At 44.2% G+C, this 13,649-nt stretch overlaps 2 protein-coding genes across 5 annotated transcripts in view; one reads left to right on the forward strand and one right to left on the reverse strand.

Annotated features, from left to right (window-relative positions):
• ORC3 (origin recognition complex subunit 3) overlaps positions 1-4,371 on the forward strand; it is a 64,963-nt gene extending 60,592 nt beyond the window's left edge. For all 3 annotated transcript variants that reach the window (XM_038760962.1, XM_038760963.1, XM_038760964.1), the window contains 4 exons: positions 847-988; positions 2,367-2,483; positions 3,309-3,382; positions 3,994-4,371. In XM_038760962.1, the coding sequence (XP_038616890.1) occupies positions 847-988; positions 2,367-2,483; positions 3,309-3,382; positions 3,994-4,099 (439 nt within the window). In that variant the 3' untranslated portion in view covers positions 4,100-4,371. The remainder of the gene's footprint in view (positions 1-846; positions 989-2,366; positions 2,484-3,308; positions 3,383-3,993) is intronic.
• Positions 4,372-5,284: 913 nt separating this feature from the next.
• Positions 5,285-13,649, reverse strand: part of AKIRIN2 (akirin 2) — a 210,366-nt gene continuing 202,001 nt past the window's right edge. For both annotated transcript variants that reach the window (XM_038761132.1, XM_038761131.1), the window contains 4 exons: positions 9,076-9,219; positions 8,259-8,408; positions 6,927-6,998; positions 5,285-5,966 (listed from right to left, as the gene is read on the reverse strand). In XM_038761132.1, coding sequence (XP_038617060.1) covers positions 5,956-5,966; positions 6,927-6,998; positions 8,259-8,408; positions 9,076-9,219 — 377 coding nt within the window. In that variant the 3' untranslated portion in view covers positions 5,285-5,955. The remainder of the gene's footprint in view (positions 5,967-6,926; positions 6,999-8,258; positions 8,409-9,075; positions 9,220-13,649) is intronic.

Consider the following 13,649-nt stretch of genomic DNA (forward strand, 5'->3'; position numbering starts at 1 on the left):
CTCCTGGAGGAGGTGAGCTCTCAGTAGGGCCTTGAAGGGAGGTCATGGGTTCAAATCCCAGCTCTGCCAATTGTCAGCTGTGTGACTCTGGGCAAGTCACTTAACGTCTCTGGGCCTCAGTGACCTCATCTGTAAAATGGGGATGAAGACTGTGAGCCCCCCGTGGGACCTGATCACTTGTAACCGCCCCAGCGTTTAGCAGTCCTTTGTACATGGAGTAAGAGCTTAATAAATGCCATCATTATTATTTCCTCTTATTAAAACTCCTATTAATTCCTCTTATTTCCTCTTATTAATATATTCCTCTTACATAAAATTAGGATTGACTGTGAACCCCATGTAGGACATGGACTGTGCCCAATCTGAGTAGCTTGTATCTACCCCAGCACTTAGTACCGTGCCCGGCATAGTAGGTGCTTAACAAATACCATAATTATTTTATGATTGCATCTACCCCAGTGCTTTGTACAGTGCCTGGCACGTAATAAGTGTATACTAAATACCATAAAAAAAATTGCAAAGAGGCCTGGAAAGCAAATGGGTCTCATGTAGCTCAGGTGGGCCCCTCTCTGCCCCACCAATGGGTAAGTACACTTAATTATCTGGGGTTCACAGTTGATCCCCATTTTACAGATGAGGGAACCTGAGGCCCAGAGAAGTGAAGTGACTTCCCAAGGTCACACAGCAGACAAATGGCAGAGCCAGGATTAGAGCCCAGGTTCTTCTGACTCCCATGCTGGTTTATTCATGCATGTCAGTGATTTTCGCGCTTGAAAACAAACTGTGGGCCGAAGTCGACCTCCGCCCGAGTGTCTGACCCTTGCCGCTGGACCTTGGCCATTTCAGAAAGTATCTGCCGCCGCCCGAGACGCAGCCCCTTCACGAGGTGATGTACTTCAGCGCCGCCCACACCCTGCGCAAGCACTTGAACGCTGCCCCCCGGATTGCACTCCACACGGCTCTCAACGACCCCCACTACTATCTGAAGGTAGGAAACCGAGGCAGGGCTGGAAACAGCTGGGAAGGCTCCAGCCCCTCCTGTCCAGGAAGGGCGGGCATTTGGAAGCTGTTCCCCCTAACCCAACGGGATCAGTTATATCGGTAGGTCGCGGCTAGCGGATGGGTTTGGGAAACTGGGTAACTTGTACGGCCGCGATTTAACCCGAGCGGAGGAGTGCCAGACAAACCCCGGAGTCCAGCATTCTTTCTCCCAGGGGCATGCAGAGGGAGGGAGGGGAATTTTTCATGGCTGAGTTCCCTCCCACAAACAATTAACAAACCAACAATGCCAGGATTAACTTGAGACCTTACCCACTGTTCCAGCCGGAGAATTTAACCTCAACGGGAATTTCACCTTTCCCACATTTTGTCCTGGGAAACAGGAGCCCCGAGGCTGGTAGACAGACAAGCCCCGGGGCAGTTTGTTGAGGACAGCACCTCCAGGACAAGCTGAATCCTCACGGTGCACGGATGCATTCGTACATACACACACTCATCCCAACACAGGACTGGAAGACAGAGCTCCAGTGACCATGTCCAAAGAGAGACGCGGCAGCCTATGCCACTGCTACCCACAACGTGCAGGAAAGGGAATATTTCAAACCCTTCCTTCTCCCCTCCAGCCCCATCACACATACACACACCTACACCTCTCCTGTCATGTACTGAGCTTCTTCCCTTGATTCAAAGGACTTCAATGCTGCCTGGGACCACCTAAATTCCAATTTATGTGTAAATCATTCTTTATCCTGAAGACTGGGCTGTGGAATCAATCAATCGTATTTATTGAGCGCTTACTGTGTGCAGAGCACTGTACTAAGCGCTTGGGAAGTACAAGTTGGCAACATATAGAGACAGTCCCTACCCAACAGTGGGCTCACAGTCTAAAAGAACCCCTATGACGTCTCCTCACAGGGGCAGTACTCTTAAGTGCTGCTCTAAACCCCAAGGCCCACAATCTGGAATCTGGGCTAACATGGTTTCTGTAAATACCCTGTTATTCTTCTTAGGCCACACGGTTTTCCTGGCAAGCTTTCCTTCTGGCCAACTCTCCCTCCCTGGGAACAGTTATACAGAAAAGCTCCTAATTCCTTGTCACTTGTCAGTACCCAAAGGCATTTACACTTGGGGAAATCCAAGTCCTCGAAGAAGGATTTGCTCCTGATTCACTTTTGATCCAGTGAATGCGCCACCGGTGCTCAGAAAGAACTAGTGACAGGGGACTGTCACCCATCCCTGCTTCTAGCCATGGGTTTAGGGTATTTGGAGTTGGGCACCTAAGACAGACCTTATTTGCATTGAAAGAGATGGTCCCAGTCGGAATGGCGTTCTGTCAAACTGTACCTTTCTGTTGCTTCTCTCCCCAGAATCCGGCTCTGGACAGGGCTGGAGGCTCCATTCCCAATGTAGCACCTGACATCTGCATAGCGTACAAACTCCACCTGGAGTGTAGCAGGCTCATCAACCTTGTGGACTGGTCAGAGGTGAGATCTGACAGCATACTGAGGTGGGCCCTGCAGTGGCTTTATTGCCTTTGACTTTTCTGAGGTGCCCTGCTCTTGAGCCCTCATTTGTTTGGGGCATTTTTTTTCCTTTGGGGCAGTGAGGGGGAAGAAGTCAGAGTCTCCAGGTGACCAGCTTCATTGACTAGCCAAGATGGGATATGGAGATGGACAGCAGGGTGGGAAAAGTGTGGTCTGGAGAGGATGGTTGGGGGAAAGGCAGCCTGAAGGCAGGAAAGACCCTGGCAGCCCTCGTTAGTCAGGGAGGGCCAGACTGTTTAAGGTTGAGGGCTGGGACTGTCTTAACTTGGTCTTTCCCCAAGTCCTTCGCGTGGGGCTCTTGTGAATTGGGAGTTGCCATAATAATAATAATGATGGTATTTCTTACAATGTGCAAAGCACTGTTCTAAGCGCTGGATAATAAGGAGTGTCCCTTGGGTTCCCTTTTCTCTGTACTAAGCGCTTAGCACAGTGCTCTGCACACAGTAAGCGCTCAGTACGATTGGTTGATTGATTTCTCCCTAACCCTTCTGACTTTGGGACCCTTTTCCTCCGTTGCCTGGGCAGAGTTCTTTGAGCTGGGTGGCTACAATCAATCAATCAATCAATCGTATTTGAGCGCTATGTGCACAGCACTGTACTAAGCGCTTGGGAAGTACAAATTGGCAACACATAGAGACAGTCCCTACCCAACAGTGGGCTCACAGTCTAAAACAGGAAGAGACCCGCTCTTGTGTGAACAGTGAAAGGAGTTTGGGGCACAGTGTTAGAAAACTTCTGATTTTTGTGATCTGGTCCTTTTCAAAGGCTTTTGCAACAGTGGTGACAGCCGCTGATGACCCAAATACCCCAGCCTCTGAAGAAACCAATGAGATTATCCAGTATCCTTTTAAATGCAATTTTGCAACGCTCTACCACACCAAAAGTCTTCTTTCCCCAGGCTTGTGTGCGCTGAGGATTTACGGTCAAAGCTCCATCCCAGTCTCCGGGACCTGCTAATCCTAAACTGAACACCCGGGGAGGGGCTGAACTTTGGGCAGTGGCTAATTCTGAGCTCAGATTCTAACTAGAAGAGGGGAAACAAGGATTAGTGGGATAACCGTCCTTCTGAATACAAAATTAGGGTGGTCCCATTCCAGTGATGTTTCTCAGACTTTCTTGTCCAGCTGCATTCAGAGAACCAGGCTCACCTCACTCTTGCTTTTCCCCCAGGAGAATACCAATAGGTTAATGCAAGCATCTCAGCAGTTGTGCCAGCGGGGAAATTTAAGAAAGCCCCCATTCAGGGGTTTTTAAATTTTTTTTTGCCCAGTTCTGCCAGACCACAGGCCATTTTAAAACGAGCTTTTTGCATTGTCCTGCCTTACCCCAGCTGGAGCAGCTCTACTTTAGGGCTACATTGGGTCCAACAGCTTTTGTTCAGTCAGCGGCTTTTCAGATTGTTTTAATCCCAACTCTTCCTCTGGTGAGTTTCCTTAGCCCCCATCCTCAGCGCTCGGTTTATCAGAGCCGTTTCTGAACTAGAACTCCTGGGGTTTATAAAGCCCACCAAGCAGAAAACGGATCACGTGGCAAGGCTGACATGGGGAGGCTGTTAAAGGCGGCTTGCCTGCGGGGATGCCAGAAGCAAGAACCGCCACCTCCTGCATTTGAGGGGCTTAAGCCAAAATGGGGTTCTGAGAGAGCCACTCTACTTCTGGCTGAATCAGCAGCTACCCTCAATGCCTCCATTTCAGGGTTTTCCAGCTAGCAAGGGAGGGGGCAGGGGTTAACACAGCTAATCTGAATTGGGGTTTCTGTGGGTACCACCTATTTTCAGCTCCGGGTCACTAGAACAATGGGCAAATAAAATATTCTCTCACCTCCACAGGCTGATCTCATTATTTGCTGCACCTGGTCCCAGCTTTCACACACCGTGGCCAGATACCACATGCAATTGTTGCAAGGGGTCCTGGCAGGGACCTAGCTGTGGGAAGAGAGGGAACCATGCTTATCTGACTCTTTTCTCATGAACTGATCTCATAACGGGTGGTGGCTCCGAGTGCTGGGGAAGTTTCCCCAATGGTTGGAACTATCCCACTTAGCTGACCTGCTTGTAGAACAATTAAGGGATGACATATAGACCATGGGTTGGTGAATTTTTCATTTGGAAATAAGGCAGAGACAGGCTCTCTGGAACCTGGAGCGTCAAACACCCATCATTCATTCAATTGCATTTATTGAGCGCTTACTGTGTGCAGAGCACTGTACCATCGGACTGGCCCTGTTCAATGCCCCGTCTTTTTCTGACTGAATAGCATCCCTTAATTCCCTTCAATCTCATTTGGTAAATCCCCAGTCTGGTTGGACTTTACAGTGGTCAGAAAGAGTTAAGGTTTTATGCATTTGTCTTTGAAATTCCTTTCATATCACCGAAACACATTCAACACTGCCCCAATAATTGCCAGTTAAGTGGTCAGGCAACTCCTTCATTGTGGCTATCTGAAATGATGCTTCAGAACTAGATAAGTTTCATCCTCAACTCTGAGCTCCTGGTGGGCAAGGAACACGTCTACCCAGCTTACTGCGTTGCACTCTCCAAAGCGCTTAGCACAGTGCTTTATAGACAGTAAGTGCTCAATAAATACCATTTACAGTAATGCTCAAAATCCCTGATTACTTAATGCATGTTTCCAAATCCCACCTCTAACCTGCTCTAACACTGAGGCTGCATGTAAGCATCAGGTTCATTTTATGTCCTTGAACAGAAACTGCTACCTGCGTAGTTAAAAAAGAAAAACAGGTTAGAAGTAAATGTTTTATTTGTCCAACTAAATTCCAGTACTACAAGGGCAGTAAAACAATGATACACTGAAAAATTGCAGCAATAAACATTTGTTAAAGACTGAGAGAATAAATAAAAACTACAAAAACAAGAAATCATATAAACCCATTCTTAAACCCCAAAAAAGTCCTGGAATACAGAAATGCCCTCCTCCTTCACTATTTCACAGGCAGTACTGTGGGCTATTTGCTTAAAATTGTCCCGGGATTACATTCTAGATGATTAATGACTGGTTACAGCTCGGTTGTAGTGCACAGTTATTGAAACCACACTAACTTCAGTCCGAAGTGTCATTCTACAGTTTTATTTACACAACCAGTGAAGGGCATAATCTAGAACATTCAAACATATCATTAAACATAAGAAGCCAAATTGTAATGAGACAGCAAATGAGGCCACTGGTATTAATACGGGTAGCAACGGTCCACATCCAGGTGGTATTTGACATCAGGGAGTACTCCAAAACCAGTTGCTGCCTCAGAGTGGTTGCCACTGACAAAAGCTTGAAATAACCTGTGTTCACACAGGGGGGAGGGGGGAAAGAGTATGGCATTGCTGCAAGTCTCAATGGGGACCGCTTGCAACAACTCAACAGGGAACAGGGCAGCCCACGGGTGCAGGAAGTGTAATTCATGAAACATCTGTGGAGGGGGCGGGGGGAAAAAAAGAGAAAGTTAGTCAAAAAAGACCAGCCTCACATTCAAACCAAGTCACAACCTGCTGATGAGGAAAAAAGTATCAACCCTCCCAACCCTTTTCTTTGGGCAGCAGGGGACAGTCCCCAGTGCCAGGATGCAAAGACCACCCAGTTATATTTCTTCCTCAGAGTTTATCATTTTACTCATCGCTTTTGCACTTATCATATCCCATCTTGCTTCCTGTTTCCCCCAAACCAATCCATTCACCACTCTGCTACCCGGATCATTTTCCTATTCAACTCAGTCCACATCTCCCTACTCCTTAAGAACCTCCAGTTGTTGCCCACCCACCTCACCCTTGGCTTTACAACATTCAGCTTGCCCCCTCCCTACTTCACCTTGCTGATTTGCTTCAACTCAGTCTGCACACTTTGCTCCTCTAATGCCGACTTTCTCTCTCACTGTACCCCAATCTTGTCTATCTCACTGCTGACCCCTTGCCCAGATCCTCACTCTGGCCTGAAATCCCCCCTCCACCCCTTCATAAATGACAGACCACTACTCTCCCCACCTTCAAAGCCTTATTAAAATCACATCTCCAAGAAGGCCTTCTTCAATTAACTCTTCTTTTCCCCTACCACCTTTCCCTTCTACATTGCCTATGCACTTGGATTTGTGTCCTTTAAGCACTTGATATTCATCCCATCCGCACATATCCATAATTTATTTAAATGTCAGTCTCCCTCTCTAGACTGTAAGCTCCTTGTGGGCAGGGACAGTACCTACCAACTCTGCTGTACTGTACTCTCCCAAGTTCCCAGTACGGTTTTCTGCACATAGTAAATGCTCAATAAATACCACTGAGTGCTTGAAACTTGTTTGTCAGTATTGTTCCTACCGCCATTCTAACCAAAAGTTTGGGGAGATGTGTTCAGGTTACCAAACTCAAAGGCAAATACTCACAACTAGCAGGCTGTTCTCCATATCGTCGCATTATCTGATCATGCGTAAACTTCACAAATGCATCATATTGTTCTAAAAAAGACAAAATAAGACGTGAGCAGGTCAAAATATATCAGCTTGCAAGAGATGGGCTCCCAGACTGTTTTGCAAGAAGGCAGTCTCATCTCTTGGTTATCCTGCAAGGGAGTTGATGCATGAAGACTGTGCTGTGGCCTTTAAAACCCTTTCCCCAGCCCAATTCCAGGGAAGAAAGCTAGACGAGTGAGAAAGGGGGCTTGGCTCCCTGAGAGGTACCACTAGTATGAGCAAAGATTTAGGAAGGCTCATCTGACCAAGTCATAGGCTCTGAAAAGCTAATGTAAAATGCATTTGCTCTGCCAAGTCTAGAAAGCACATAACTTCAGCTGCCGTGGCTAGTCCATCCAACCTCCTGGACCCATTAATGCATGGGAAGTGAGCCAAGATGGCAGCTCCATTCCTTGCCCTAAGCTGGCAGGATGTGGCCCTGGCCCAGCCAGGGACTTTGAGATAATAATAACGATGATGGTATTTGTTAAGCGCTTACTACGTGCAAAGCACTGTTCTAAGCCCTGGGGAGGTTACAAGGTGATCAGGTTGTCCCGGGGGGGCTCACAGTTTTAATCCCCATTTTACAGATGAGGTAACCGAGGCACAGAGAAGTTAAGTGACTTGCCCAAAGTCAGCTGACAGTTGGCAGAGCCGGGATTTGAACCCATGACCTCTGACTCCAGAGCCCGTGCTCTTTCCACTGAGCCACGCTGCAGATCTTTCCCCACCACCAGGTGAGAACAAAAACATTACCCAATCATTTTACTAAGTAGCCTAACATTTTACTTGGTTCTGGGTCACTATAGTTCCTGCTAAGCCCTAATTTGTTATTTTAAAGGGGATTCTGGTGTAATGAAGTGAAAATATTTTGCTGCTCATTATAGGAGTCTAAAATGCTGTCATACCCCCAGGAAGGAGATACATTGTCATCAATGTAACTTAAAATATTACCATAGTCGCACATCCTCACAGCCCTCTTTCCCTCCTCTCACTTCAGGGCTCATGTTTGGTGACGCCAGACTACCAGCCTGACAAACTGCCATGCCTTTTTCTTGGGCTGCTGCATAACCAATTCCCTCCTCTCTGATGAGCTTCTCTAAGGACTGATCCACAAGTCAACCATCTCTTCAATCTAAGTAATGAGGACCACTTTCTGGCTGTTTCCCCTAATCACCTCTTCCCGCCTCCTTAACCAAGAAGATCCCATCAGTGTGTTTACTCTATTCCCCTCGCCATATCAGACAGGCGAAGAATGACACATACCTGCAAGTTTTGTGGTCAGTATTTCTTCATACTCTTCACGGACTTTCTCTTCACGTTCTTTCAGTAAACGTTCACAGATCATCCCAACCTGCCTTAGAGTAAATAGGGGCTGTTCTTTTTTTAATGGTGATGATGCTGCAGATGAAGTGCCTATTGAAAATACAGAAATGCCAAAACAATTCTGAATCATTTTAAAATGCCTTTCAGATTTGATGTTCTCGGGCCAGAATTCCTAGACTTCAGATGTTGAAATATTTCTAAATTTTCACACTTAAAACTTCTCCCCTAATATGCCCCCTAGTTTTAGACTACAGGTAAATATACGCATGTATTTATAGGCTGCTCTGGGTATGTGTATAGACAAGCACATCATTTATCAGCAAAGCAGTTTACATTTATTTTTTATGAAAGGTATGTTACCAGGAAAGGACACCTCTTTCTTCAATACTCCTACTGTGTCTCAGAATACAGACTGTTTTCCCAAAATAAAGAGGAAATGCAGGGCAGGGATTGCCTTTATTAACTGTGTTGTACTCTCCCAAGCGCTGAATTGTACTTTCCAAGCACTTAGTACAGTGCCCTGCACACAGTAAGCGCTCAATAAATATGATTAATGAATGAACCACTCAAATACTACTGATTGGCTGTGATCAGGTGACTATGCATTTTTGTGAAGTTACGAGAGAAAGGATATTTAAGAAAATGGCCAGTACTGAGCAGAAGAATAAAGGACCAATGACTATGCTAAATCAGGACGTATTCCAATAAGCCGCCAGGTGCTCAGCAGATCTAATTATTAAATATCGATATGGCTCACCTGGCGAAGCTGGCCCGCTGAGAAGAAATGCATGAGGCTGTGCATCAGTGGAACAGCATGGATCTGTTTGCTGGAAGCTAGTTTCTAAATGCCTTCTCTTCTGCATGCGCTTATACTCCTGTTTTATGTTGTACAGAATTTGTTCTAAAAAGAAAAGTTATGAGTTATAAGTTAGAGAGCTTTCGGAATCCTAAAAACATCATTTTACACTCCTAATCTGATTGTTTTCAGTCATTGCTCAGTAGATGCGATTGGCTGACTGATTTACTTTTCATACCGAAAGGAACTGTTGATTATTTTCCATGGGTCTAACAGAGTGCCTTGTTATTTGCAGTTCTCAGACTCAATTAACAACCAGAATGTGCTCGCTAACAAGTTAGGTGGCCAGAAAGGACTTCTTAGGTAGGGTAGCCCTCGCCAGTAAAATCTTTACAATGAGGACGACAGCTGCTTTTTCCCTCTTCGACTGAGAACCCCATGTCCAGTGTGATTTTCTTGTATCTACCACAAAAAGTGCTTAATATATGTCATTATTGTTTATACTAAGGAGTCACTCTTTTCTTGATTGTAATGCACAACGTTGGATCTGTGGCAGGTGATTCCCAGTTTTCACCTAGGATTCTGGACTGTCTGATGCTTGTTTTACTGCATCCTTGCATTGGTCCACCTGTCCTCTTTCACCTTTCTTCTTGAAGATGGTGATGACAGTGGCATCTCTGACATCCTATGGCATTTCCTCTATGTATCATATGTTGAGGAAGAGCTTGCGTACATAAGCAGGGGGTCCCCTCCTAGGCTGTTGATGATCTCAGCAGTATGCTATCAGGATGGGTACTTTCTCTTTTTTCATGGATGACTGCTGCAGTGATTTCTCCCATAGTTGGGACAACACCATGCCTTTACATTTTGGAAGGTTTTCTGTTAGATGGAGTGTTGAGGAAAGCATTAAAATGTTCTTGGCAACTCGAAGATTCACTCATTCATTTCCTGTGATGGGACTGGAGCCTTCTTCACTCTTCAGAACCATCACATACAGGTTTAAATAATGACTTTAATGATGTACAGAAGTTTTGGTTTCATGGGTACAGTTACGAAATTATGAAATGTTCTATAGGTAAAAATACGTAAATGAAATGAAAATTTCATTTACCTCCACATCCCACACTGAACAAATACTTATAAACTCAATTTGGACAGCACAATTAAATGGAGTTTCTTTTTTGAGGCAATTTATAGCTAACAGCTTTGTTTTAAGTTTTGATTTTATCTGTTTGGAGTGCTATTCCAATCATACCACTGTCATTTTCTTCTGCAGAAGTACTGACAATAGCAGCTTGATGTGAATTGCTCAGTCACTATTTTCAGTAGCACTAGTAGGTAGAGAAGCAAGGTCAAACAAAGCATTTTTGATGTTATCAGAATTACATGCTTCAGTTTTCATCCTGTGGGTTATTTCCTACCACATTACCTGCTGGTCTGTGGAACACAAGCTGAATTTTCTAGAGACAGTTATTTAGGAGACTGCACTACAGAATTACAAGATTTTTGAGATTCTGTTACCAAATACAGCATTAATTTACTACTGCCCAATAAATCCAAGACATTCTCTCAATCAGGTAAAAGCGTACCTCTGTTGGCTACTACTAACATGATCTGCTTGCTGAATAGACAAGGCCCATTTTGATTTCGTTTTCTACTTCTGGTATCACTCCTTTCTTATTAGGGAAAAATGTGACAAAGATTAGCTTCCAAAGCTAAACCCAGCTTGCCCAATGAGGGATTTCAAAGGAGCTGGTTTGGGTAAGGGAAAAGTTTAGAGGCAAGCCACTTGCTCTTGAGCCTAAGAGATATTGCTGCACAATGCTCTGACAGTATGCAAAAAACATTCCTTTTGCCACCTATCCACTGTCCAAATGTATCAATCCCCAGTCAAGCTTAATCCAAGATTTGGTCACATGAATCTGAAGAGGCAAAACAGCCCACCTCCAAAACCCATCTGCTGTGTGATGTTGGACAAGTCACTTCACTTCTCTGTGCCTCAGTTACCTTATCTGTAAAACAGGGATTAAGACACAGCCCCATGTGGGACAGAGACTGTGTCCAACCTGACTACTCTCTACCCCAGTGCTTAGAACAGTGCTTGGCACATAGTAAGCACGTAACAACTGCCACAATTATCTCCAAAGACAACAATCCAGACAAATAAAATCTTAAAATAAATATCTTGGTAACAGCTAAATTGCATATGGAGAGAAGAAATTTTGTTTTTTAAGTAAACAATGCCAAAAATAATGATAAATTCATTTTGTTTGTCACCACTTGTCTTTGTTGGTTCTGAGTTAGTTTTCCATACCCACTGAAATTCTAAACGGCCAACAAATAAAATCCAACTAGTTCACTTATTCCATAATTTTGCTTGGAGCAACTCTAAGAGTAACCAAAAGTGTACAACTAGGCATGCTGTCTTTTCAAAGTCATGTTTCTAGAGGCGTTATCATTAAAAACCACTCGGACATTATCTTTGGAAGGCTGCCACTTCCCCTGTACATTCCTAAAATACATTCACAGCCCATATGTTCTTCATTCTCAAGGCAACACTAAGGGCAGAAAGCTGTTCTACCTGACCAAGAAGTGGCACCTCTGCAGATGCCCCACTGTTTCTGGAAGAGTGTTTTGGATCTAACTGCCCAAAATAAAAAGTAGCTGGCAGGGTACTTGCAGTATGAGCATTTGAATAAACACTTTTGGTTTCTGCAGTGCAGGAGAGTTGCATTTGAAGGACAAAAGTCAAAGGATTCTGATTTAAGGCTTTGTAAAAGGGTTTTTTTTTTTTTTAGTAACTTTTCAGTAGGCATTTAAGCTTCCAAGAGAAAAAAAAAGTATAAAGTAGTTGGAGCCCACCAATGGACTTCAAGCCACTACTCCCCTAGCTCTGGGTAACAATTTGTGCCAGATGAGTTTTAAATGCTGCTAATTTCATTCACTTTCAAAACTATTAATTGATTACAAGTTTATAAAAACACATATGCTGATAAATGTTTTAAAGTCAGTCCTATATTATCCTCTCCAGTCTCAAACGATGCCCAACTAAGCCCTCAATTAACTGTCTAAACTCTCCCTTCTGTGTGGCCTATGCACTTGTTCCCTTAAGCCTTAGCCTGATTTGGTGCTGTTCTAGCTTGAACCTTAAGTAGTTGATAGAAATGAAGAGATAATGTTGCAACTTTGGACATAAATAGGAGAATGCAAGGCAGCATCATTCTTTTTATTATATTTGCTGGGCATTCTACTTTATTCAGAAAAGGAGTGGGTGACTTTCAAAAGCCTTCAAGATATATAATGGAAGTTGCTCCAGCTGCAAATTCTTACCAGTTCTGCCCCTTTCATATTTGCTCAACTCTTGCTATCTTTCAGCAGCTATCCTGGCAATTCTGCCCTCTGCATGAAAGCTCATCACTTGAAAGTACCCTACCTGCAAAATTTTCCAAATGAGATAACACAATGCTTTGCAACAAACGAGGAGGTACTGAAATGTGGCAGAGACTAGTGAATATCCCCTGCCACATTTCATTACCTTCTCGAATGGCAAAAGGTTTCAGAATAGTTAGCTGAAACTTGCAGGCCTTCCTAAATCCCATAACAGTGTAGGAAAGAGATTCTCAGAACCATCTCACACCAGACTGGTGTCACTTAAATTCCCAAGATAAACTCTGTATGTGCTCAGGATGCCCAGTGGCTTACAGCTGCAATTCAAAATAGCCAGAATACATACATTTTCCCGGTTGCACGGCCCAACGTATTTTGGCCACAAATAGTGCTACCTTTAGGGTATGGTATTGCTGGTGTGAGGCAACCCTGCAGAGCTCTGCCCAATGATGTGGTCCTGTTTTTAGAGTACGCTGCCTAAAGGCCCCAAATAGAGCCAGTTCCAAGACACCTTAACCAGAAGTTAATGGATGCTTGAATTAATACTTGTTGATCCTGTGAGCCCTACCTCCATCAATTTCTAGGCTCTTGTTGGGAAATGTTTCTTGGGTTAATATTCACAAGGTGAGCCTCAGACAGGATGGGTTCTGTTTATTTTTCAATTTATAATGAGGCTTATACCTCTGGAAACATTTATAGATTTATATAATTGGGCAACACACTAAATCAGTTAGAAATAAAAGACAATCCCCAGCACTGACATTTTCTCTGCCTGAGTGCTTTATCATCTAAATTGCAATTGTCAAAAACCAATAAGGATCCAAAACTGAACACAATTCTGTAGAGTAACATTTGGATTTCGGCCTTTGGCTACCCTGCCTGCAGTAATTAATCTCATGCACCTCTGCTTCAGACAGGAAGATATTTTCCTGAAAGTTAAATAAATAGGAGAATGCAAGACAGCATCATTCTTTTTATTATATTTGATGGGCAGAAAAAGAGTGGGTGACCTTCAAAAATCTTCAAGACCCCCCAAGAAAAGCCAATTCCACTGCATTGTCTATTTCTCTTGCCTCAGATAGAAATGTCTTTTCATTACAGTGTTTGATGAAAAAAAAAAATGCTCTTGCTCTTTAACCCACCTCCAA

Source organism: Tachyglossus aculeatus, chromosome 19 (assembly GCF_015852505.1).
Source record: "Tachyglossus aculeatus isolate mTacAcu1 chromosome 19, mTacAcu1.pri, whole genome shotgun sequence".
NCBI lineage: Eukaryota > Metazoa > Chordata > Mammalia > Monotremata > Tachyglossidae > Tachyglossus > Tachyglossus aculeatus.